This window comes from Oncorhynchus mykiss, chromosome 31 (assembly GCF_013265735.2).
Source record: "Oncorhynchus mykiss isolate Arlee chromosome 31, USDA_OmykA_1.1, whole genome shotgun sequence".
Taxonomy (NCBI): domain Eukaryota; kingdom Metazoa; phylum Chordata; class Actinopteri; order Salmoniformes; family Salmonidae; genus Oncorhynchus; species Oncorhynchus mykiss.
The window spans coordinates 20762733-20789068 of record NC_050571.1 but is presented as its reverse complement, the minus strand read 5'-3'; the positions used below and the strand labels follow the sequence as shown (position 1 = coordinate 20789068).

Sequence of the window (26336 nt, the reverse complement as noted above, 5' to 3'; positions counted from 1 at the left end):
CATAAAAAAGCCAGACTATGGTTTGCAACTGTACATGGGGACAAAGATCATACTTTTTGGAGAAATGTCCTCTGGTCTGATGAAACAAAAATAGAACTGTTTGGCCATAATGACCATCGTTATGTTTGGAGGAAAAAGGGGGAGGCTTGCAAGCTGAAGAACACCATCCCAACCGTGAAGCATATTGTGGCAGCATCATATGGTGGGGGTGCTTTGCTGCAGAAGGGACTGATGCACTTCACAAAATAGATGGCAACATGAGGATGGACAATTACGTGGATATAGTGAAGCAACATATTAAGACGAGTGTCAGGAAGTTAAAGCTTGGTCGCAAATGGGTCTTCCAAATGGATATTGACCCCAAGCACACTTCCAAAGTTGTGGAAAAATGGCTTAAGGACAACAAAGTCAAGGTATTGGAGTGGCCATCACAAAGCCCTGAGCTCAATCCTATAGAAAATTGTGGGCAGAACTGAAAAAGCGTGTGCGAGCAAGGAGGCCTAGAAACCTGACTCAGTTACACCAGCTCTGTCAGGAGGACTGGGCCAAAATTCACCCAACTTATTGTGGGAAGCTTGTGGAAGGCTACCCGAAATTATGTTTGACCCAAATTAAACAATTTAAAGGCAATGCAACCAAATACTAATTGAGTGTATGTAAACTTCTGACCCACTGGGAATGTGATGAAAGAAATAAAAGCTGAAATAAATCATTCTCTCTAATATTTGTCTGACATTTCAAATTCTTAAAATGAAGTGGTGATCCTAAATGACCTAAGACAGGGAATTTTTACGAGGATTAAATGTCAGGAATTGTGAAAAACTGAGTTTAAATGTTTTTGGCTAAGGTGTATGTAAACTTCTGACTTCAACTGTATGTGTGTGTGTGCGTGTGTGCGTAAGTCTAAATGTGCTTAACAAGTCACATAATAATTTGCATGGACTCATTCTGTGTGCATTAATAGTATTTAACATCATATTTAAATGACTACCGCATCTCTGTACTCCACACATACAATTATCTGTTAGGTCCCTCAGTCGAGCAGTAATTTTCAAACACAGATTCAACCACAAAGACCAGGGAGGTTTTCCAATGCCTTGCAAAGAAGGGCACCTACTGGTAGATGGGTTAAAAAGAAGGAGACATTGAATATACCTTTGGGCATGTTGAAGTTATTTATTCCACTTTGGATGGTGTATCAATACACCCAGTCACTATAAAGATACAGGCATACTTCCTAACTTAGTTGCTGGAGAGGAAGGAAACCGCTCAGGAATTTCACCATGAGGCCAATGGTAACTTTAAAACAGTCACAGGGGTTAATGGCTGTGATAGGACAAAACTAAGGATGGATCAACAACATTGTAGATACTCCACAACAGTAACATAAATGACAGAGTGATAAGAAGGTAGCCTGTACAGAATACAACTTTTCCAAAACATGCATCCTGTTTGCAATGAGGCAATAAAGTAAAACTGCAAAAGAAAATTGGGGGCATATCCAATACAACACATCACTGAATACCAGTCTTCATATTTTCAAACACGGTGGTGGCCGCATCATGTTATGGGTATGATTGTAATCATTAAGGACTGGGGAGTTTTTCAGGATACAAAATAAATGGAACCACAGGAAATCCTAGAGGAAAACATGGTTCCAACAGACACTGGGAGATAAATTCACCTTTCAGCAGGACAATAACCTAAAACTCAAAGCCAAATATACACTGGAGTTGCTTACCAAGACAACATTGAATGTTCCTGAGTGGCCTAGTTACAGTTTTTACTTAAATTGGCTTAAAAATCTATGGCAAGACTTGAAAAATGGCTATCTAGCAAGGATCAACAACAAACTTGACAGAGCTTATAGAACTAAAAAGAAACATTTGCAAATATTGTACAATCCAGGTGTGCAAAGCTCTTAGAGACTCACAGCTGTAATCGCTGCCAAAGGGTGTGTGAATACTTATGTAAATCATTTTTTCTGTATTTAATATTCCAATAAATTTGCTAAAATTTTCAAAAAACATGTTTTCACTTTGTCAATATGGGGTATTGTGTGGAGATGGGTGAAATTTATTTATTTTTTAATCCATTTTGAAATCCGTCTGTAACACAAAAAAAGTGAAATAATTTAAGAGTAATGAATAATTTCTGAAGGCACTGTAGGTGCGCGAGCGTGTGTGTCTGTGTGTGAGTGGGTGTGTGTGTGTGTGTGTGTGTGTGTGAGTATGCGCGGCTGTGTGTGTGTGTGTTGTTCCAGGGGCGGCATGGCCGGGGGAGTGCTCGCAGCATCTCCACTCCCAGAGTCACTTTCTGAGAAAGAGCTGGAGGCCATGTTTCACGCTGTCTTCCTTAATGAGCCCATTCACACAGCAGCCATAATACTCCCATGATTAGAGATGATAGAACACCCATACTTCTCCTGCTCCATGCATATTAATGCACCCAGACTGGGGAGCCCAGACAAGGTGTCAACCTGCGCAGCTCTGCTCTGCTCCACACAGGGGAGAAAAACTGCTTCAGGCCTGCGGGTCATATAATATCTAAACCGATAAAATAAAATGCTAGCAGTATTTAAATTTAGTACATCCTCTGTGCAACTCTTCTACACGATTATTATTCATGAAGAACAGCCACTGGATCACACCTCGTAGTTGTGTCTGTGTATACGGCAGGCAATTATACATTTCTATACTTAGCCTGTTTTCTTCCTCTCTGTTAAATTCTACAGTGTAGTAATTTCAATATGCTGACGATAAACCTCATCTTCACACTCTAAATCATGTCTCTACAATTACAACACACCGGAGAAAGATACATGTAATTAAACTATACAGCGCAATGATCTGAAGAAGTGTGATATAAACAGTTACTGATTACATATCTGTGTGCAAAACTGATCATTTGCAACCCAGTACGCAAAGAACAGGATGTAATACCATCCGATACCATGAATGGCAATAATATGCATTACAGAGACAGTTCCACACAATGCTGCCAGTTCAACATGATCTGCCACGTACCTGAGAGGTGTACTTCTGGGCTTGGGCTTCTCAGCTGCCTGTGAAAACAGTAACACAACACAGTCCTGTTAGTTGCTGTACAGAACAGAACATGCAGTATGTGATGGATAGTGATACCCATCTCTCTGGACCACTGAGAGATCAGCACAAATAGCCCCAAACTGGAGGAAGGATAACAGGAGGGATGGATCCCGGCCCAGGGATGAAAGAAATCAGCCTCATCATGATAGGCACTCAAACACGCACATTCCTCTTAGTCTGTTTCGTCTGTTCATCCCCCCTTCTCTTTGAATGGAGGAATGTGAATGATTAAAGAGATCAGTGAGGCGAAAACCGCTCGATCAATGCTGGTTGGAGGAAAAAACAACTAGAGTAGCAAAGAGGGCTTTAGAGACCTACTAGAGTAGCAGGGACCTAAAACAGTAGCAGATAGGGTTTTAGAGACCTACCATATTAACAGAGAGGGTTTTAGAGACCTACCAGATTAGCATAGAGGGTTTAGAGACCTACTACAGTAGCAGAGAGGGGTTTAGAGACCTACCAGATTAGGGTTAGAGTTTTAGAGATCTACTAAAGTAGCAGAGACCTATTAGAGTAGAAGTGAGGGTTATAGAGACCTACTACAGTATAATAGATGGTTTTAGAGACCTACTACAGTAGAATAGATGGTTTTAGAGACCTACTACAGTAGCAGAGAGGGTTTTAGAGATCTACTACAGTAGAATAGATGGTTTTAGAGACCTATTAGAGTAGAGAGGGTTTTAGAGACCTACTACAGTAGAATTGAGGGCTTTAGAGACCTACTACAATAACAGAGATGGTCTTAGAGACCCACTAGAGTAGCAGAGAAGGTTCTAGAGATCTACTACATTAGCAGAGAGAGGTTTAGAGACCTACTACTATTTGATTGAAACCTACATCATTGACACCTGACACTGATTGGAAGCACAGACAGGTGACAGCTATTTAATACTATGAGGATTTGTCACCCCCCTCTCCGCCATGTATTCCCTATACAAGGACAACAACACATTGTAACAAAGAAATTAACATTGAAGTGTTTCCTCTCCGATGACAGTTCAGTGGAAATCAATTACACATGCAGAATGAAGGGTGCACATGGAGAGGACTGTCACTGCTACTCTATTTGTATAGTCTTGAAAATATCATGTAGCCCACACTGTGATGTAGCCCGCACTGTGATGTAGCCGACACTGTGATGTAGCCCGCACTGTGATGTAGCCCACACTGTGATGTAGCCCGCAATGTGATGTAGCCCACACTGTGATGTAGCCCACACTGTGATGTAGCCCACACTGTGATGTAGCCCGCACTGTGATGTAGCCCGCACTGTGATGTAGCCCGCACTGTGATGTAGCCCACACTGTGATGTAGCCCACACTGTGATGTAGCCCACACTGTGATGTAGCCCGCACTGTGATGTAGCCCGCACTGTGATGTAGCCCGCACTGTGATGTAGCCCACACTGTGATGTAGCCCACACTGTGATGTAGCCCACACTGTGATGTAGCCCGCACTGTGATGTAGCCCGCACTGTGATGTAGCCCGCACTGTGATGTAGCCCACACTGTGATGTAGCCCACACTGTGATGTAGCCCACACTGTGATGTAGCCCACACTGTGATGTAGCCCGCACTGTGATGTAGCCCACACTGTGATGTAGCCCACACTGTGATGTAGCCCGCACTGTGATGTAGCCCACACTGTGATGTAGCCCACACTGTGATGTAGCCCACACTGTGATGTAGCCCACAACATGCTGAATAGTGACAAGTTAAAGAGTGCTTGAGCAAAGGTATACAAATAAAACCCCTTGGCACAGAGTAGTAAAGATTTTGGCCACCACCACCACAACCTGTCCAGACTACCACCAAGACACAGACAGGCCCACCACCACAACCTGTCCAGGCTACCACCAAGACACAGACAGGCCCACCACCACAATCTGTCCAGGATACCACCAAGACACAGACAGGCCCACCACCACAACCTGTCCAGGCTACCACCAAGACACAGACAGGCCCACCACCACAACCTGTCCAGGCTCAAATCAAATCAAATCAAATCAAATCAAATCAAATCAAATTTTATTTGTCACATACACATGGTTAGCAGATGTTAATGCGAGTGTAGCGAAATGCTTGTGCTTCTAGTTCCGACAATGCAGTAATAACAAGTAATCTAACTAACAATTCCAAAACTACTGTCTTGTACACAGTGTAAGGGGATAAAGAATATGTACATAAGGATATATGGATGAGTGATGGTACAGAGCAGTATAGGCAAGATACAGTAGATGGTATCGGGTACAGTATGTACAAATGAGATGAGTATGTAAACAAAGTGGCATAGTATAGTATAAAGTGGCTAGTGATACATGTATTACATAAGGATACCGTCGATGATATAGAGTACAGTATATACGTATGCATATGAGATGAATAATGTAGGGTAAGTAACATTTATATAAGGTAGCATTGTTTAAAGTGGCTAGTGATATATTTACATCATTTCCCATCAATTCCCATTATTAAAGTGGCTGGAGTTGAGTCAGTGTCAGTGTGTTGGCAGCAGCCACTCAGTGTTAGTGGTGGCTGTTTAACAGTCTGATGGCCTTGAGATAGAAGCTGTTTTTCAGTCTCTCGGTCCCAGCTTTGATGCACCTGTACTGACTTGGCTACCACCAAGACACAGACAGGCCCACCACCACAACCTGTCCAGGATACCACCAAGACACAGACAGGCCCACCACCACAACCTGTCCAGGCTACCACCAAGACACAGACAGGCCCACCACCACAACCTGTCCAGGCTACCACCAAGACACAGACAGGCCCACCACCACAACCTGTCCAGGATACCACCAAGACACAGACAGGCCCACAGCAACACACTGGCAAGGCTAAGGTTATTGCTGTGACCATTGATCTGTGTACAGTCCATTTATCATTGATGAAAGCAGCCAGTGATCTTCACAGTATATCAGATGAAACAAGTCAGATCATCTGTCAACTGCTCTCTTACTGCTGTTTCCCTCTCCACAGGGATTTGGGCAGCTTCCATCCTTCTTCCCCATTCCTGGGTTGCTAGGCAACGCAGCTGGGGGCATGGCTGCTAGTTTGTACTCTGGCAAACTGTTTAAATGGCTGCTGGAGCTTTTTTCATGCTTATGAGGCGACTTTGGGCATTCATTTCATGGGTTGTTTGTGTGTGTGTGTGTGTGTGTGTGTGTGTGTGTGTGTGTGTGTGTGTGTGTGTGTGTGTGTGTGTGTGTGTGTGTGTGTGTGTGTGTGTACATGTACTTGTGTGGGAAACGCAAGGGGTGGTTATCGCTAAGGAGAAAGGGAGGGCTGGAGGAGCTGTGCTGGTGATGATCAAATTAGCCTAAAAAGGCCAGACATGATCAAGTGCTTTTCTGTATCACCAAGAGGAATGCAACACAGCATAAAGCAAGATTTTCATGAATGTTTTAAGGAATTCAACAATATTCAAAAGACAAAGAGAGTGATGCACTTCTATTGACTTTACTGGCTCATTGCCTGCAGCTACAGAGATACACCACATCATTCTAACAGACAGACAGTGATGTATACCCTCAATTTGTTTTCAACCTGTGGTGGTCTGATTGAGAGGCATTATCGCTGTTGTGAGATCACGCTAAATGAGAAGGCATAAAGGTTTGCTTTAGATCAGCATTTGATGATCCAAGAATATAGATATCAATCAGATGAACAATCCTCTTCACTCACCCATCCACCTTCATCTGTCAGTGTGTCTCTATCTGTGTGTCTCTCTGTGTGTCTCTCTGTGTGTCTCTCTGTGTGTCTCGCTGTGTGTCTCTCTGTGTGTCTCGCTGTGTGTCTCTGTCTCTCTGTGTGGCTCTCTGTGTGGCTCTCTCTATCTGTGTCACTGTGTGTGTCTCTCCTCTGTCTGTGTGTGTGTCTCTGCTCTGTCTGTGTGTGTCTTCTCTGTCTGTGTCTCTTTCTCAATGATGTCATTGAACTTCGATACCCCTTGTCAAAATACTTCCATTAGTTTCCCCTCCATCTATGGTGATCACAGCAGTATCCTATTCTTTCTGGGTAGGGGGAGCTATTTTATCATTAGGGAGAAAGCCAGCTAACGTAAATAAAAACACCACTGTTTGTGAAGACTAGATTTCTTCTTAATCCACCAGGACATCTGAATGACAACATGGCTGTTGATTTAGGGGAGAATGTTTTCATTTGGTTGGCCCTTTCACTGTGGTATTTGCTGAAGAAACTGGGCAACAAAACCCTGGCTAATTAAGAACAGTCCTCAATGCTCCTTTGTGCTGCTGCTGAACTGAGCAATGGAACATTCTCACAATTGAGTATACATTTTTTTCTTCTAAAATACACACACAGCCAGAAAATCTCCAGTGAGTTCCGGTAGACAAAGGGGAGAGGGAAGGAAGTACTTTTATTGAATGCCCAAAGGAAAAGTAACAAAATGGTGTGAGGTGTTGGTCACCGATGAATAGTACCAGGTAGCTGATGAATAGTACCAGGTAGCTGATGAATAGTACCAGGTAGCTGATGAATAGTACCAGGTGAATAGTACCAGGTAGCTGATAAATAGTACCAGGTACCAGGTAGCTGATGAATAGTACTAGGTAGCTGATGAATAGTACCAGGTAGCTGATGAATAGTACCAGGTGAATAGTACCAGGTAGCTGATAAATAGTACCAGGTACCAGGTAGCTGATGAATAGTACTAGGTAGCTGATGAATAGTACCAGGTAGCTGATGAATAGTACCAGGTGAATAGTACCAGGTAGCTGATAAATAGTACCAGGTACCAGGTAGCTGATGAATAGTACCAGGTAGCTGATGAATAGTACCAGGTAGCTGATGAATAGTACCAGGTAGCTGATGAATAGTACCAGGTGAATAGTACCAGGTAGCTGATAAATAGTACCAGGTACCAGGTAGCTGATGAATAGTACTAGGTAGCTGATGAATAGTACCAGGTAGCTGATGAATAGCACCAGGTAGCTGATAAATAGCACCAGGTAGCTGATGAATAGTACTAGGTAGCTGATGTATAGTACCAGGAAGCTGATGAATAGTACCAGGTAGCTGATGAATAGTACTAGGTAGCTGATGAATAGTACCAGGTAGCTGATAAATAGTACCAGGTAGCTGATGAATAGTACTAGGTAGCTGATGAATAGTACCAGGTAGCTGATGAATAGCACCAGGTAGCTGATAAATAGCACCAGGTAGCTGATAAATAGTACTAGGTAGCTGATGAATAGTACTAGGTAGCTGATGAATAGTACCAGGTAGCTGATAAATAGTACCAGGTAGCTGATAAATAGTACCAGGTAGCTGATGAATAGTACCAGGTAGCTGATGAATAGCACCAGGTAGCTGATAAATAGCACCAGGTAGCTGATGAATAGTACTAGGTAGCTGATGAATAGTACCAGGTAGCTGATGAATAGTACCAGGTAGCTGATGAATAGCACCAGGTAGCTGATAAATAGCACCAGGTAGCTGATGAATAGTACTAGGTAGCTGATGAATAGTACCAGGTAGCTGATAAATAGTACCAGGTAGCTGATGAATAGTACCAGGTAGCTGATGAACATTACTAGGTAGCTGATTAATAGTACCAGGTAGCTGATGAATAGTACCAGGTAGCTGATGAATAGTACCAGGTAGCTGATAAATTGTACCAGGTAGCTGATGAAATTTACTAGGTAGCTGATGCACAGTACCAGGTAGCTGATGAATAGCACCAGGTAGCTGATGAATAGTACCAGGTAGCTGATGAATATTACTAGGTAGCTGATGCACAGTACCAGGTAGCTGATGCACAGTACCAGGTAGCTGATGAATAGCACCAGGTAGCTGATGAATAGTACCAGGTAGCTGATGAATAGTACCAGGTAGCTGATGAACATTACTAGGTAGCTGATGCACAGTACCAGATAGCTGATGAATAGCACCAGGTAGCTGATGAATAGTACCAGGTAGCTGATGAATAGTACCAGGTAGCTGATGAATAGTACCAGGTAGCTGATGAATAGCACCAGGTAGCTGATAAATAGCACCAGGTAGCTGATGAATAGTACCAGGAAGCTGATGAATAGTACCAGGTAGCTGATAAATAGTACCAGGTAGCTGATGAATAGCACCAGGTAGCTGATAAATAGCACCAGGTAGCTGATGAATAGTACCAGGAAGCTGATGAATAGTACCAGGTAGCTGATGAATAGTACCAGGTAGCTGATGAATAGTACCAGGAAGCTGATGAATAGTACCAGGTAGCTGACTAACAGCGAGGTCAGAGGTGGTAGTCTGCCCACAGCATGTTCCTCCTCCCCCTCCTGGCCCCCCTCTACCCCCCCGAGGACCACAGCCCTACTCCTCAGTGCCAGGTGATTTGTCAAAGGTAGGGCAAAGCTGACCTTTCTACTCTGTCAATTGTCATAACAGCACCAGAGCTGGGCTGTGTGCAACACACAAGGATTTGAGAGAAGGACAGAAAGGGGAGGGAGACAGAGACGAAAATGGAGAGGGAGAGGGAGAAAAAAAGAGAGATGGGGAGAGAGAAGAGAGGAGAGAGAAAGGGATGATAGAGTGAAAAAGATGGCAGAGAGCCTGGGCTGATACTAATTGCTTTAAAGGCACTATACAGGCACAAAATGACTGCTGCGGCTTCTCCTCATCCCCCTCCAGCTTCTCCCCAGCCCCATCCTGCTTCTCCAAAGCTCCCTCTTGCTTCTCCCCAGCTCCCTCCAGCTTCTCCCCAGACCCATCCTGCTTCTCCCTAGCTCCCCCCTGCTTCTCCCCAGCTCCCTCCTGCTTCTCCCCAGCTCCCCTTGCTTCTCCCTAGCTCCCTCCTGCTTCTCCCCAGCTCCCTCCTGCTTCTCCCCAGCTCCCCCTGCTTCTCCCCAGCCCCATCCTGCTTCTCCCTAGCTCCCGCCTGCTTCTCTCCAGCTCCCCCCTGCTTCTCCCCAGCTCCCTCCAGCTTCTCCCCAGCTCCCTCCTGCTTCTCCCCAGCTCACTCCTGCTTCTCCCCAGCTCCCTCCTGCTTCTCCCCAGCTCCCTCCAGCTTCTCCCTAGCCCCCTCCAGCTTCTCCCAAGCCCCCTCCAGCTTCTCCCCAGCTCCCTCCAGCTCCCTCCAGCTTCTCCCCAGCTCCCTCCTCTTTCGCCCCAGCTCCCTCCAGCTTCTCCCCAGCTACCTCCTGCTTCGCCTCAGCTCCCTCCAGCTTCTCCCCAACCCACTCCTGCTTCTCTATCGAATATATAATCCTTATATCTTTCCTCTCTTCTGCACTGAGTCACATGTGCCGGAGCACACTGATCCACTGAAGCTGTATGTGTGTACGTGTAGGGAAGGGAGATAGGGAAGAGAAAATGATACCTAGTCAGTTGTACAACTGACTGCCTTCAACCAAAATATGTCCACGTCATTGGTGCACGGGGAGCAGTTGTTGTTGGGGTTAACTGAAGTGTATGCGTGTGTGCGGGCTGACCCTTGTTGCTTATATAAGGAGGGGAAGTGCTTGGTTTTTTATCTGTGTTGTTGTGTATAAAACAGGAAGTAGGGGATCAGGCAGACTAATGTGTGTTTATTTGGGGACAGACACTGCTGCTGTACTGAAGGCGATGACAGCACGCTAATGTACTATGGACTCATTTGATATAAGCCACGTATAAACATACAGAGATGCGCGAATCCCCCCCCCCCCCCCCCCCCCCCCCCACACACACACAAATATATGAGTGTATTACTGTTAGTAGAGCACTAGTAGAGCCATGTGTATAATGACTTTAATGTGTAATAACTATCATTAAACTACCAACGGCTCAAAGGTCCTGTTTGGATGATAGCTATGGGAACAACACCAAGAAGCACAATGAGAGAGCCATCGCTAATTTACTCATCTAACGGTTCTGTTATTATCTGGCTCAGAACGACACCACACACAGATACAGTTGAAGTCGGAAGTTAACATACACTTAGGTTGGAGTCATTAAAACTAGTTTTTAAACCACTCCACAAATGTCTTAACAAACTATAGTTTTGGCAAGTTGGTTAGGACATCTACTTTGTGATATCTACAAAGTTGTGGCAAAATGGCTTAAGGACAACAAAGTCAAGGTATTGGAGTGGCCCATCACAAAGCCCTGACCTCAATCCTATAGAACATTTGTGGGCAGAACTGAAAAAGCGTGTGCAAACAAGGAGGCCTACAAACCTGACTCAGTTACACCAGCTCTGTCAGGAGGATTGGGACAAAATTCACCCTACTTATTGTGGGAAGCTTGTGGAAGGCTACCCAAAATATTGTGAAAAACTGAGTTTAAATGTATTTGGCTAAGGTGTATGTAAACGTCCGACTTCAACTGTATACTCAAAAAGAAACCACACACCGCACACAGAGATACTCAGAACGACAACACACACCACAGACATAGATAATCAGAACGACACCACACACCACAGACATAGATAATCAGAACGACACCACAGACAGAAATACTCAGAATGAGACCACAGACAGAGATACTAAGAACGAGACCACAGACAGAGATACTCAGAACGAGACCACAGACAGAGATACTCAGAACGACACCACACACAGAGATACTCAGAACGACACCACACACCATAGACATAGATAATCAGAACGACACCAGACACAGAGATACTCAGAACAACACCACACACAGAGATACTCAGAATGACACCACACACCACAGACATAGATCATCAGAACGACACCACAGACATAGATAATCAGAACGACAACACAGACAGAGATACTCAGAATGCGACCACAGACAGAGATACTCAGAACGAGACCACAGACAGAGATACTCAGAACGAGACCACAGACAGAGATACTCAGAACGACACCACACACCATAGACATAAGACACTCAGAATGACACCATTCACCACACACAGAGATACTTAGAATGACACCACACACCACACACAGAGATACTCAGAATGACACATCACAACACAGACATAGATAATCAGAATGACACCACAGACAGAGATACTCAGAACGAGACCACATACAAGATACTCAGAACAAGACCACAGACAGAGATACTCAGAACGACACCACACACAGAGATACTCAGAACGACACCACACACAGAGATACTCAGAACGACACCACACACCATAGACATAAGACACTCAGAAAGACACCAGACACAGAGTTACTCAGAACAACACCACACACAGAGATACTCAGAATGACACCACACACCACAGACATAGATAATCAGAACGACACCACAGACAGAGATACTCAGAACGAGACCACAGACAAGATACTCAGAACGAGACCACAGAACGAGACCACAAACAGAGATACTCAGAACGAGACCACAGACAGAGATACTCAGAACGAGACCACAGATACAGTATACTGTAATTATATGGTTGTTGATGGATCTTACCTGCTGTTCAGTATCTTCCTCGTCACTGCTGATCTTCAGGTCATCCTCAAGCATTCTGCAGACACACAACAGCAGTCAGGTCAAATAAAAAGCTCTTATCATTAATATAGGAATATAACAAAAATATATATTGCTTAGTCAAATGATATGTCATTTTTTTATTAAGAACTAGGATGTATTAAAGGCAGAGTGTATCAGGGATACTATCACTCTTTGTTAGGACACAAACACAATCACTTTTTGGATATTATGCCATTATATGCAGAGAGCAAAAACGCATCTCTCCATATCCTCAGTTATATATATATATATATATATATATATATATATATATATATATATATATATATATATATATATATACACACACACTACACTATATATATATATATATATATCATCTTTCAATTCAATACTGAAAAAATACTGAAAAATACTGAAAAAACATCTAATCCCCTTGCTTCCTTCAGACTCATAAACTATCAAAAAGTGTTTTCAGAAAGAATGATGTCATCTGACAAACAGTGTGATGACATCATACAAAAACACAATAAAACCATGGCCAGCAGGCAGGCGAACAGCAAGCTTGCGCTTGGCGATCTAGCTACCCTACAGAGACACTCACTCCGGCCCAGTCGGCCACTCCCCCGAGTTTGAAAAACAAAAGAAGCTCTATGAGGGAAATGTGTTTCAAATTGTGTTTTCTATGACCTAGGCTGTTGTGCAGCATCTTAGATTGGGCAGAACTTTGAACAAAATACCAGTCATTACCCTGGTAATACTGAACAGATGTCAGCGGAAGGAACCGGGAGAAGAAAAAAGCCAGGTGGCTGAAGTGGGCATTTCCAGAGGATTTGCACTCAATTGAAGCCAAACTGTGGAGGGGGGTCCTGTCAAAGGTCAAATAGGGGGAGCTTATATTTGTCCTGTTTCACACATGTACAAGTGTGCAACCTGTAAAATTGTGAAATAGATTTTTTTTTTTTGCATATCCCACTCCCCCTGAGACACCCTCGGAGAGCGGGGTCATGGCATGGACCAGCCATTATTGACGGCAAACCTGGAGCAATTATTGTTCAGTGCCTTGCTCAAGGACAGATCTTTTCACCTAGTCGACTAAGGTATTCGAACTAGCAACCTTTCAGTTACTGGCCCAACGCTCTAACCACTTGGTTACCTGCCACCTGTGTTTGCAGGCCTGTGTGTACATGAGAGAGACGAAGAAGAAAACATAAAGAAATAGAGAGATAAAAACAGAAAGAGAGAGAAAAAAGAGAAATACAAAAACGAATAAAGAGTGGACTGTCTGTGGTCTATTTAAAACTTCAGGATTGGTGGGTTCCCCACGGGATGGTTGAGCTAATGTAGGCTAATGCGATTAGCATGAGGTTGTAAGTAACAAGAACATTTCCCCCGGACATAGACATTAGAGGTCGACCGATTATGATTTTTCAACGCTGATACCGATACCTATAATTGAAGGACCAAAAAAGCCGATACCGATTAATCTGCCGATTATTTTTTATTTATTTGTAATAATGACAATTACAACAATTCTGAATGAACACTTATTTGAACTTAATTTAATACATCAATAAAAATCAATTTAGCCTCAATTAAATAATGAAACATGTTGAATTTGGTTTAAATAATGCAAAAACAAAGTGTTAGAGAAGTAAAAGTGCAAAATGTGCCATGTAAAAAAGCTAACGTTTAAGTTCCTTTCTCATTAACAGTGTAACAGTATAGCTTCCGTCCCTCTCCTCACTCCTACCTGGGCTCGAACCAGGAACACATCGACAACCACAATCGAAGCAGCGTTACCCATCGCTACACAAAAGACGCGGCCCTTGCAGAGCAAGGGGAATAACTACTCCAAGTCTCAGAGCGAGTGACGTTTGAAACGCTATTAGCGCACACCCAGCTAACTAGCTAGCCATTTCACATCGGTTACACCAGCCATTAGGCTGATAGGCTTGAAGTCATAAACAGCGCTGTGCTTGCGAAGAGCTGCTGGCAAAACGCACTAAAGTTCTGTTTGAATGAATGCTTACGAGCCTGCTGCTGCCTACCATCGCTCAGTCAGACTGCTCTAGACTTAATTATAACATAATAACACACAGAAATACGAGCCTTTGGTCATTAATATGGTCGAATCCGGAAACTATCATAAACAAAACGTTTATTATTTCAGTGAAATACGTAACCGTTCAGGAATTGTATCTAATGGGTGGCATCCCTAAGTCTAAATATTCTTGTTACATTGCACAACCTTCAATGTTATGTCATAATTATGTAAAATTCTGGCAAATTAATTCGCAATGATCTAGGCTGCCCAAACTGTTGCATTTACCCTGTCTCTGCGTGCAATGAACACAAGAGAAATGACACAATTTAACCTGGTTAATAATATTGCCTGCTAACCTGGATTTATTTGAGCTAAATATGCAGGTTTAAAATATATACTTCTGTGTATTGATTTTACGAAAGGCATTGGTGTTTATGGTTAGGTACAGTCGTCCAACGATTGTGCTGTTTTTTGCAAATGAGCTTTTGTTAAATCATCCCCCAGCGTTGCATCGATTATATGCAACGCAGGACACGCTAGTTAAACTAGTAATATCATCAACCATGTGTAGTTATAACTAGTGATTATGATTGATTGATTGTTTTTTATAAGATAAGTTTAATGCTAGCTAGCAACTTACCTTGGCTTCTACTGCATTTGCGTAACAGGCAGGCTCCTCTTGGAGTGACAATGAGAGGCAGGTGGTTAGAGCATTGGACTAGTTAACTGTAAGGTTGCAAGATTGGATATCTTTTACCAGATCTAATGTGTTATATTCTCCTACATTCCTGTCACATTTCCACAAACGTCAAAATGTTTCCATTCAAATAGCATCACGAATATGCATATCCTTGCTTCAGGGCCTGAGCTACAGGCAGTTAGATTTGGGTATGTCATTTTAGGCAACAAAAAAAAAATCCTTAAGAGGTTTTAAGCAATAAGGCTTGAGGCGGTGTGGTATATGGCCAATATACCACGGCTAAGGGTTGTTCTTACGCACAACGCAACGCGGAGTGCCTGGATACAGCCCTTAGCTGTGGTATATAGGCCATATACCACAAACCCCCGAGGTGCCTTATTTCTTGTAAAAACCGGTTGCCAACACAGCAAGGCAAGGAATGACACATCTACATTGAAAATGTTGCTTTAATAAATAATAATAATAAATACATTCCCGCCAGAAAAAGACCGGACAACAGTCATGTTGCTAGACTGGTTGCTAACATAACCACAGGCTAACCACAGGCTAGCTACTAAACTTACATTAAATGTATGCAAAAACGGAGCATAAGCGCTACTTCTACAGTTACTAACACAAGGCAATTATTTATTCACGTTGATCTGAATGTTGCCATTTATCGTGCTCAAATGAAAAAATTGTCCCATGTTATTGTTGGTTGTTGGCTTGCCCATGTTGTTGTTTGTTGTTGGCTTGCCCATGTTGTTGTTTGTTGCTGGCTTGCCAATGTTATTGTTGTTTGTTGGCTTGCCCATGTTGTTGTTTGTTGTTGGCTTGCCCATGTTATTGTTGGTTGTTGGCCTGCCCATGTTGTTGTTTGTTGTTGGCTTGCCCATGTTATTGTTGGTTGTTGGCTTGCCCATGTTGTTGTTTGTTGTTGGCTTGCCCACGTTATTGTTGGTTGTTGGCTTGCCCATGTTGTTGTTTGTCGTTGGCTTGCCCATGTTGTTTGTTGGCTCCACACTGCTGAAAATGGAAGCTGTTCTTTTAGCTGGGGGTGCTGCTGCTGCTGTGTTGTCAGATAGAATAGTGCTCCACCGCTTCCTCACTTCCAGATTTGGCCTCCAGTAACTGTGAAGAGATGTTTCGGATCTGTGTCCACTGACAGACATGATTTCCCGTGCCTCAAGACCGGCATCCGACAGTTTCTGGATCATGGTGGTTCGGAAGCAGTGGTTTGTGTAAATCTGCGACGGGCCAGCTATTTTGCAGATCTTTGGCACCATTGTTGCAAGGGTGTGCACTCCCATCGGCTCTTTTGTGTACCAGAAACATATGCGACAAAATAACGTTAGCTAATAGTTAGGCCTACATAGCTACCTGTTATACTGCCAGGGTAAATTAGATTCAGCTAACTAGTTAACAGTTACATACCATATGTATCTGTTAACTGTTTTCTGTTACTTAAGGGAAGCTACGGGGCAGAGGGGATCACCCGGCAGTTCAAACATGAATTCCTGTCCACTCTCCCTGTTCTTCTCCTGCGGAACCTGGCTTTTTGTGGGTTCGTTGAACGAGAGTCGCAGACTGTAGGCTGTTCTCGTCTGTACATATTTAAATGAGTCATGTTTCAGCAGATGGTTTCTCTCCCCCCTTCGGCCAAAATGAAGTTGAACATCAAACCACACTTTGTTCACCAAACCCTCAGGTGTTTCAGTGTCCAGAGCCTTGGATTGTTTGATGAGCTGCATGTCGTGTTCAGTTATGGCTGCGTGGTTTGTCGCAACCCTCTTTCCTCAACTTTTTAATTACGCCTACAAGCACAGTTGTCGCTCGTTGTGAATTCTGTGTCCTTCTATATATTCCATGCCAAACTGAGAGGGAGGTCGTTGACATGTCGGCATAGCTGCTAATCCCATATTCTTTGCGATTCGTGTTTCTCACTGAACCATACAAGTCGCTTAGAATGACGTTCAGCTACATTTTTGTTGTATTCCCAAGCTCCCACAATGTATCCCTTTTCTGCGCACCAGTCAGTGAAGAAGGTAAGTGCCTACTTTGTTTGTTTTACGGTGTTCTTTTCATTTCTAAACGCGTCTTTTCTACGTTGGCATGTCCAACTATTGTTGATGTAGCCATTTTATCGAGCTGAAAAGGCGCAATGATATCAAGGTGAACAGGCTAAACGTTAGCCAATCAGCATCCAGTATCCAAACTACCCGGTTTATAATTAAGCAATACGTCCAGAGGAGGTGTGGTATATTGCCAATATACATGTATTTTATTTGCCAATATAGATGTATTTTACTGCTCTAATTACATTGGTAAGCCGTTTATAATAGCAATAAAGCACCTCTGGGGTTTGTGGTATATTGCCAATATACCACGGCCAAGGGCTGTTCTTAAGCATGACGCAACGTGAAGTGCCTGGACAGCCTTTAGCCGTGGTATATTGGCCATATACCACAAATCCCAGAGGTGCCTAATTGCTAATATAAACTGGTTATCAACGTAATTAGAGCAGTAAAAATAAATGTTTTGTTATACCCGTGGTATACGATCTGATATACCATGGCTGTCAACCAATCAGCATTCAGAACTCGAACAACCCAGTTTGTAATACATTTTGAACTTCCTCTCCAGTTGGTGTAGATAATCCAGCCTTTAATTGTAGATAAATCAACAGTAGGAGAAAGACACTACTATAAATCACATTTTATTTAATTTGTCACATGCACCGAATACAACAGGTGTAGGTAGACCTTACAGTGAAATGCTTACTTACAAGAGAAAATAGAAAATAAAAGTAACAAATAATTAAACAGCAGCAGTAAAATAACAAGCAAGCATATATACAGGGGGTACCGGTAAAGTATATTTTTTATTTAACCTGGCAAGTCAGTTAAAAACAAATTCTTATTTACAATGACTGCCAAACCTGGACGACGCTGGGCCTGTTGTGTGCGACCCTATGGGACTCCCGATCAGGGCCGGATGTGATGCAGCCTAGATTTGAACCAGGGACTACAGCGAACGCCTCTTGCACTGAAATGCAGTGCCTTAGACCACTGTGCTACTCGCTGCGCCATATTGAATGAAGATGTACATGTAGGTAGAGTTAAAGTTACTATGCATAGTTATAAACAGAGAGTAGCAGCAGCGTCAAAGAGGGGTCTTGGTGGCCCTTTCATTATCTGTTCAGGAGTCTTATGGCTTGGGGGTAGAAGCTGTATAAATTCACCTGAACAGAGAGTACACTCCGGCATGTTACCCACAGTCCTCTCCACTCTAGAGGGAGAAGCATGACTATATTTTCCACTTTTATGACCCCACAAAAGATGTGAATAAAAACCATACCCTCTTAAAGAAGTCTTGAAGCCCCTATAAATTATGAACGATTCGATGGTACATCTGTTTCAACACATTGATAGATCTCTGACCCAAATGAGCTCCTTGATAAATAATTAGCCCCAAGACATATATCTGTCTCTCTCTCTGTCTCTCTCTCTCTCTCTAGAAACCACAGATATGCAGTTGCATCAACATCTCAAGACTAACAGGACTTTATATTAAATACCTCTGAGGAGACGTAATGTCTCTGGACTGTTTCAGCCTGAGAGTGAGACAGTGTTTAATGGTCTAATTGGGCCTGTATTTAGCACTCTGCTAACTCAACCTTGAAACCAGGAGGAGGGCAAGGAGTTAAAATGAGTTTTATATTGAATATAAACACTTTGGGAGCACGGCTAGAAGCGAACTCACAGAAATATTCACCTCATTAAAATTGGCAAAACGTGAGACAGAGACACAGAGACAGAGACAGAGAGAGAGAGAGAGAGAGAGAGAGAGAACCAATCTGCATTAAATCCCTTTTTTAAGAATGTATTTATTTCCTACTTGGCTTCAGTTTGGTGTTGTGAAGAACATATCTATTATTTTACAGGTTCTCAAAGCATATTAAAGCACCTTCATAAACCGGAGTGAAGTGCAGTCTAAGGGTTCAGATAGGGTTCGAGGCAGCTCTGGTGAAGGCAAGAGAAATAATGTGATGTACAACATCCTACCATCATGACCAATAACATGGAACCTTAATCACAAACCCACACTGGGTCTTTTTAAGTGTAGCCACCTATTATATATGCATTTCATTTGTAGAAAATTATCCCAAATACAAATCAATCCAATTGGTTCCAGAGACGTGAGTGAGGCTTATTTGAATTGCTAGTTTGGCACTGGCACAGTTTCGTCCTGTTTCTCCACGCTTGTTTTCATTAACGACGAGAGAGGAAATGTACGGCAGAACATGCCAGCACATTTGTTTACCCTTACTGATGGCTCATGAGATGACTAGAAGAAACCCCAAACCCACAGCCCAGAGACAGAGAGTAGGCCTGGAAGACAACCCCAAACACACAGCCCAGAGACAGACAGTAGGCCTGGAAGACAACCCCAAACACACAGCCCAGAGACAGAGAGTAGGCCTGGAAGACAACCCCAAACCCACAGCCCAGAGACAGAGAGTAGGCCTGGAAGACATCCCCAAAACCCACAGCCCAGAGACAGACAGTAGGCCTGGAAGACAACCCCAAACCCACAGCCCAGAGACAGAGAGTAGGCCTGGAAGACAACCCCAAACCCACAGCCCAGAGACAGACAGTAGGCCTGGAAGACAACCCCAAACCCACAGCCCAGAGACAGACAGTAGGCCTGGAAGACAATGATAATGATGAACACAGTGTGGTTGCCAGCATCAGGGCAGTCAACTTCCTCTGGTGGAGTGATCCAGCTGCCTCTCAAATGGCACCCGATTTGGTCAACAGTGCACTACTTTTGACCAGGGCACTGCATTGTGTAGGGAATAGGGTGTCATTTGAGACAAACACACTGACTCAGCCTGCTTCTCTATGCTTCTCTCTGTTCACATCAGGGAAGGGTAGTGTGTAGGGGTTAGTGCAGAGTAGTGTGTAGGGGTTAGGGCAGGGCAGGGGTGTCTAGGGTAGGCTAGAAGGGTGTAGGGCAGGGCAGGAGTATCTAGGGGAGGGTAGAAGGGTATAGGGCAGGAGTGTCTAGGGTAGGAGAGAAGGGTGTAAGGTAAGGCATGAGTGTCTAGGCAGGGTAGAAGGGTGATTGGCAGGGCAGGAGTATCTAGGGTAGGGTAAAAGGGTGAGGAGAGGAGAGAAGATGAGGGGTGAGGAGGGGAATAACGAGATGAGGGGTGAGGAGGGGAATAATGAGATGGGGAGCGAGGGGTGGAAGAGAGATCAGGAGGGGAGAGAAGATGAAGGCAGAGGAGGGGAATAGAGATATGAAGAGTGAGGGGGGAATAGAGAGATGAGGGATGAGGGGGGAATAGAGAGATGAGGAGTGAGGGGGGAATAGAGAGATGAGGAGTGAGGGGGAAATAGAGAGATGAGGGATGAGTGGGGAATAGAGAGATGAGGAGTGAGGGGGGAATAGAGAGATGAGGAGTGAGGGGGGAATAGAGAGATGAGGAGTGAGGGGTGGAAGAGAGATCAGGAGGGGAGAGAAGATGAAGGCAGAGGAGGGGAATAGAGATATGAGGAGTGAGGGGGGGATAGAGAGATGAGGGATGAGGGGGGAATAGAGAGATGAGGAGTGAGGGGGGAATAGAGAGATGAGGAGTGAGGGGGAAATAGAGAGATGAGGGATGAGTGGGGAATAGAGAGATGAGGAGTGAGGGGGGAATAGAGAGATGAGGAGTGAGGGGGGAATAGAGAGATGAGTGATGAGGGGGGAATAGAGAGATGAGGAGTGAGGGGGGAATAGAGAGATGAGGGATGAGGGGGGAATAGAGAGATGAGGGATGAGGGGGGAATAGAGAGATGAGGAGTGAGGGGGGAATAGAGAGATGAGGGATGAGGGGGAAAAGAGAGATGAGGAGTGAGGGGGGAATAGAGAGATGAAGAGTGAGGGGGGAATAGAGAGATGATGAGTGAGGGGGGAATAGAGAGATGAGGGATGAGGGGGAATAGAGAGATGAGGAGTGAGGGGGGAATGGAGAGATGAGGAGTGAGGGGGGAATAGAGAGATGAGGGGGGAATAGAGAGATGAGGAGTGAGGAGGGAATAGAGAGATGAGGGAGGAGGGGGGGAATAGAGAGATAAGGAGTGAGGGGGGAATAGAGAGATGAGGGATGAGGGGGTAATAGAGAGATGAGAAGTGAGGGGGGATAGATAGATGATGGATGAGGGGGTAATAGAGAGATGAGGGGGGAATAGAGAGATGAGAAGTGAGGGGGGAATAGAGAGATGAGGAGTGAGGGGGGAATAGAGAGATGAGGAGTGAGGGGGGAATAGAGAGATGATGAGTGAGGGGGGAATAGAGAGATGAGGGATGAGGGGGGAATAGAGAGATGAGGGATGAGGGGGGAATAGAGAGATGAGGAGTGAGGGGGGAATGGAGAGATGAGGAGTGAGGGGTGGAAGAGAGATCAGGAGGGGAGAGAAGATGAAGGCAGAGGAGGGGAATAGAGATATGAGGAGTGAGGGGGGGATAGAGAGATGAGGGATGAGGGGGGAATAGAGAGATGAGGAGTGAGGGGGGAATAGAGAGATGAGGGAGGAGGGGGGAATAGAGAGATAAGGAGTGAGGGGGGAATAGAGAGATGAGGGATGAGGGGGTAATAGAGAGATGAGAAGTGAGGGGGGATAGATAGATGAGGGATGAGGGGGTAATAGAGAGATGAGGGGGGAATAGAGAGATGAGAAGTGAGGGGGGAATAGAGAGATGAGGAGTGAGGGGGGAATAGAGAGATGAGGGATGAGGGGGTAATAGAGAGATGAGGGGGGAATAGAGAGATGAGGAGTGAGGGGGGAATAGAGATATGAGGGATGAGGGGGTAATAGAGAGATGAGGGGGGAATAGAGAGATGAGGGATGAGGGAGGAATAGAGAGATGAGGGGGGAATAGAGAGATGAGGAGTGAGGGGGGAATAGAGAGATGAGGGATGAGGGATGAGGCGGGAATAGAGAGATGAGGAGTGAGGGGGGATTAGAGAGATGAGGGATGAGGGGGGAATAGAGAGATGAGGGGGGAATAGAGAGATGAGGAGTGAGGGTGAATAAAGAGATGAGGGATGAGGGATGAGGGGGGAATAGAGAGATGAGGAGTGAGGGGGGAATAGAGAGATGAGGGGTGAGGGGGGGAATAGATAGATGAGGAGTGAGGAGGGGACAGAAGATGAGGAGGTAGGAGGGGAATAGAGAGGTGAGGGGGGAATAGAGAGATGAGAGGCAGGACAGAGCTGAACAGGGCAAGCCCAGACTAGAGCAGCACAGCTGGTGGAGTGCAGCAACATAGCAACACATGGTGACAGTCTCATGGTGCTAGCCCACTAGAGAGGTAGCGTAATGATAGGCTAGGGAGAGTTGCAGGCTGTGATCCATAGCCACCAGCTAACCCCCAATCACTACCTGGGTCGTATGTCTATCTGTCAGCACCCTCAGGGAAAGGCTCTCTCCACTCTAAATCCTTGCAGCCTTTCACAATTCACATATGATGGATACAGCCTTAGAAATTGACCATTGAAGAATTGTTGTGATAAGTAACTATAATATTTTGAATGAAGACATGCTAGAAACCTGCTATGATATCATATAAGTTATGAGGTGGTATCAGATCAGGTATAATATGTTATTTGAATGTACTTTGTATGAAGTAATACTACATGTATATGGCTGCTATAGCATTACCCCATTAAAATGATATGTGACTTGAGCATGCCTGACTTGACAAACTGTTGAGAAAAGTAAAGAAACCACCAAAACACTTTCTCTGTAAATTGTAGAAGAATGTGGTAACTGCTGGTTGTCAGAGCCACTCCAGAATCACATTCTAAACATATGCAATCACCAATGTCCTGGTGTTGACATTTCTCCTGAACACAGGGATAAACTGTTTATCATAGTGTCAATGTGTCACTGATATATAATTGGACTCACCAACAAGACCCTTCTCCTTGGCACTGCAGTACCCTTCCCTCCCCCTCCAATCGGTCCCGGCCCTGCCCACCATATGAATGATATTGTTCCCCTGCCTGCTCTCAAGTTATTTTGAAATGGAGCGACAGGGCTGCCAGATTGGCATTTAAGTGTGACCCTTTGGGTTTTCAGTTTGACGGCAGAGGCCGCCTTTGTTAAGTGTATAGCCCCTCACTCCTGCCCATTTAGCTAGGAGGGCTGACAGCTCCACAATAGCAGCCCCTCTCCCTCCTTTCTCCCTGAGCGTGAGGGAGGCATGTCATCACTCAGCAGGAAGCAGGGGACCCTGGGAGGGCGGCCCATCTTCCTCAGAGAGCTCCTGGAGGCTGGTTGTACTGCACATCCAAAAATGTGGCACTACACTGGGGCATGACTGCCATCCCAGAGCCCCTATCCTTCCATGTGTACCTGGTAACCAACTCCATGGTACCAGGAGACAGACACATCAACATGACTAGGGGAGGCCATGCGTCACCTCTTGGGCCCAGAGAGAGATGGCAGCATCTCAGAGGTGTGTGTGTCAGAGGGGAGGTACCGTAGCGGACTCGATTAATCCCTGCAGTGACAGCTTTGTCGCCATAGAGCTGTACGGTCTTTGTGACAGAGATACAAATTTCAGATGTATTCTAGTGTAATGCATGTGGATGGTGGTGGTAATAATAACAGGGTTCATTCAGGGTTTATCATTAGTAGGGGTGACTGCCTGATGCTGTGTTAAACATGTAGAGGAGAGGTGACCTGCTTGCAGTCTCTGTTCAGCTATTACATTCCACTCCTGTCATTTGTCAAAGAGACTGGCCTTTCGGCAATCTTCAAATATGGACATTCTATCATTAACCCTGTTAATACATTCTGTGTTCCCGGTCCAAAATGACCGCCCCATTATAGCTGATTATAAATCCATAATAATACATATATTATCACCTAATGTTAGATCTCTTTATCAACTTAAGTCTTCGTGAACATTACAAGTTTTGAACTTCTATTTGCTATTTATGGCATGTGGGCCTCATTGACTTGAGCTCATAGAACTGGCTTTTGAGTAAAAAAAGCATAATGTATGGATTATTATGACTAGAACAAATGAATGAAACATATTGTGCTAATTATCACAGACTACTTTGTGTCAAAGTTTAACAGTTGTCTTTAACAGTTGTCTTTGTAAACGAGTCTCCCTCCAAGTTGGTCATGTTTATCACTATAGTCTCGATTGACTCGGTCAGGAACAGTTTGAAGCAGGATTTTATGTCATCAACCCAGGATATGGCGTATCTCGTTGGCCCTGGGGTCATACTGATAACATTTTCAGCCGACAGCCGACTTCTCCTCTCATGTGTCGATGAAGACCAGGACAAATTCCCATTCCTTCACCAGAACGTAACAACAACCTCTGCAGGGCCCTCTTCCTCATCACTGGAATTTAACAACAACCTCAGCAGGGCCCTCTTCCTCATCACTGGGTGGTTCCACATCGGTTGTCTCTTGGTCTGGATCATATTCTGTGTGGTCTTCAACTTCTGACACTTCCTCCTCTAATGCATCTTCACTTTCAGTTTCCTGGCCTCTCTACTCACCAGTGTCATGATCAAAGATATGATCAAGAGCCTCACATTCAGTATGTCGTTTGGTCATTGTGCTGCCACAGAATGAATTGTGAGCAAGGCCTCAAAAAAGCTACATATACCAGAGCTGTGAGAAAAGTTCTATATATTATTGAAACAAAGTTTTTGATTGTTTGTGAGAATGCCAACAGGTGTGGAGGGTTAATGAGCTCCTGGAGATCAGATATTTGATCCTGATTCAGTAACCCTCACTAACATCATCCAATCAGAATGTTTCTGGAAATTAGACGGTTCTAAATGAGACATTTTAACTTAATTCATGCATTTAATTGGAAACAGAAACATTGGGCATTCTGTCGTAATGCATTTCATTTCATACTGGCTGAATATCTATAAGAGGAATACAGGGGATGGAAGAGAGAGAGAGAGAGACGCCAGTGGAGATATCAGTGGAGATGCATGAATTGCACAAGAACAGAACAGTGAAGACAGAGGTGTGTAAACTCGAAGTTAATTCATAGTTGGGGATAGGCCAGTAATCCACCACTATGATACATTAGGCCTAGTTCACTATAACAATGAGAGGTTTGGAGTTTTCTAGTGGGACGGTTGCACTCATCCAGCAGTTACATATACACTGAGCATACCAGACATTAGGAACACCGGCCTAATATTGAGTTACACAAGACATGTCTCAATTGTCTCAAGGCTTAAAAACCGTTCCTTAACCTATCTTTTCCCCTGCATCTACACTGATTGAAGTGGATTTAACAATTGACATCAATCGGGGATCATAGCTTTCACCTGGATTCACCTGGTCAGTCTAGGTCATGGAAATATGTTTTGTAGACTCAGTGTATTAAGCTTAGTCTACTACAGTGCATTTAGGTGACCCACACCTGTGCTCTGCAAGCCAGAGACCAACAAATATGGTCTGACGCACGTTTTGTGCCAATGAAATGAAATTGAACATTGCCAAATGCGTCATCTTAATTAAATATGCAATAAAAAAAAGTATACTGCCTAGGCCTATTTAATGAAAACCTGAAAACATCAGAAACTAGGGAATCTCCGATTCCCCTCAGAGCTCCGTTTTGGAAACGACAAGTTCACTTTCTCAACCATAAACGCATATCAAGTGCACTGTCCAGCAGTTCACACCAGCAGGATGGGGTGGTCTTTCCATTAGGAGGGACGTCTACCAAGGATCGCTAAAATAATGACTATGATCACATTTCCTCCAATGTGAATATTAGGCCTATGGGGACACCTATACATTTGGCAGCCAAACATGAGTGATCAGTGTAGCCTTTTATTGTCTAGACATGACCTTTAAATATCTTCCCACCTAGAATCAAAATCTCCAGGCTTTTGTCATAGACTCAATTGAATGAAGAAAACATTTTAATTAAAGGGGGCAGTTTGGAAAAACTAATCCAGTGTGAACTTTCCTCTGAAATAAGACCCATGCTGAAATAATAACTAAATAACCAATGTCTCGAATAATAGGTCTGTCAGGTCG

At 44.2% G+C, this 26336-nt stretch overlaps 1 protein-coding gene across 1 annotated transcript in view; it reads right to left on the bottom strand.

The window, feature by feature from the left end:
* Positions 1 to 26336, bottom strand: part of LOC110504399 (AF4/FMR2 family member 2) — a 288511-nt gene that overhangs the window by 87182 nt on the left and 174993 nt on the right. Inside the window, exons 9-10 of the mRNA XM_036970067.1 lie at positions 12506 to 12560; positions 3027 to 3064 (exon numbers count right to left, since the gene is read on the bottom strand). Coding sequence (XP_036825962.1) covers positions 3027 to 3064; positions 12506 to 12560 — 93 coding nt within the window. The remainder of the gene's footprint in view (positions 1 to 3026; positions 3065 to 12505; positions 12561 to 26336) is intronic.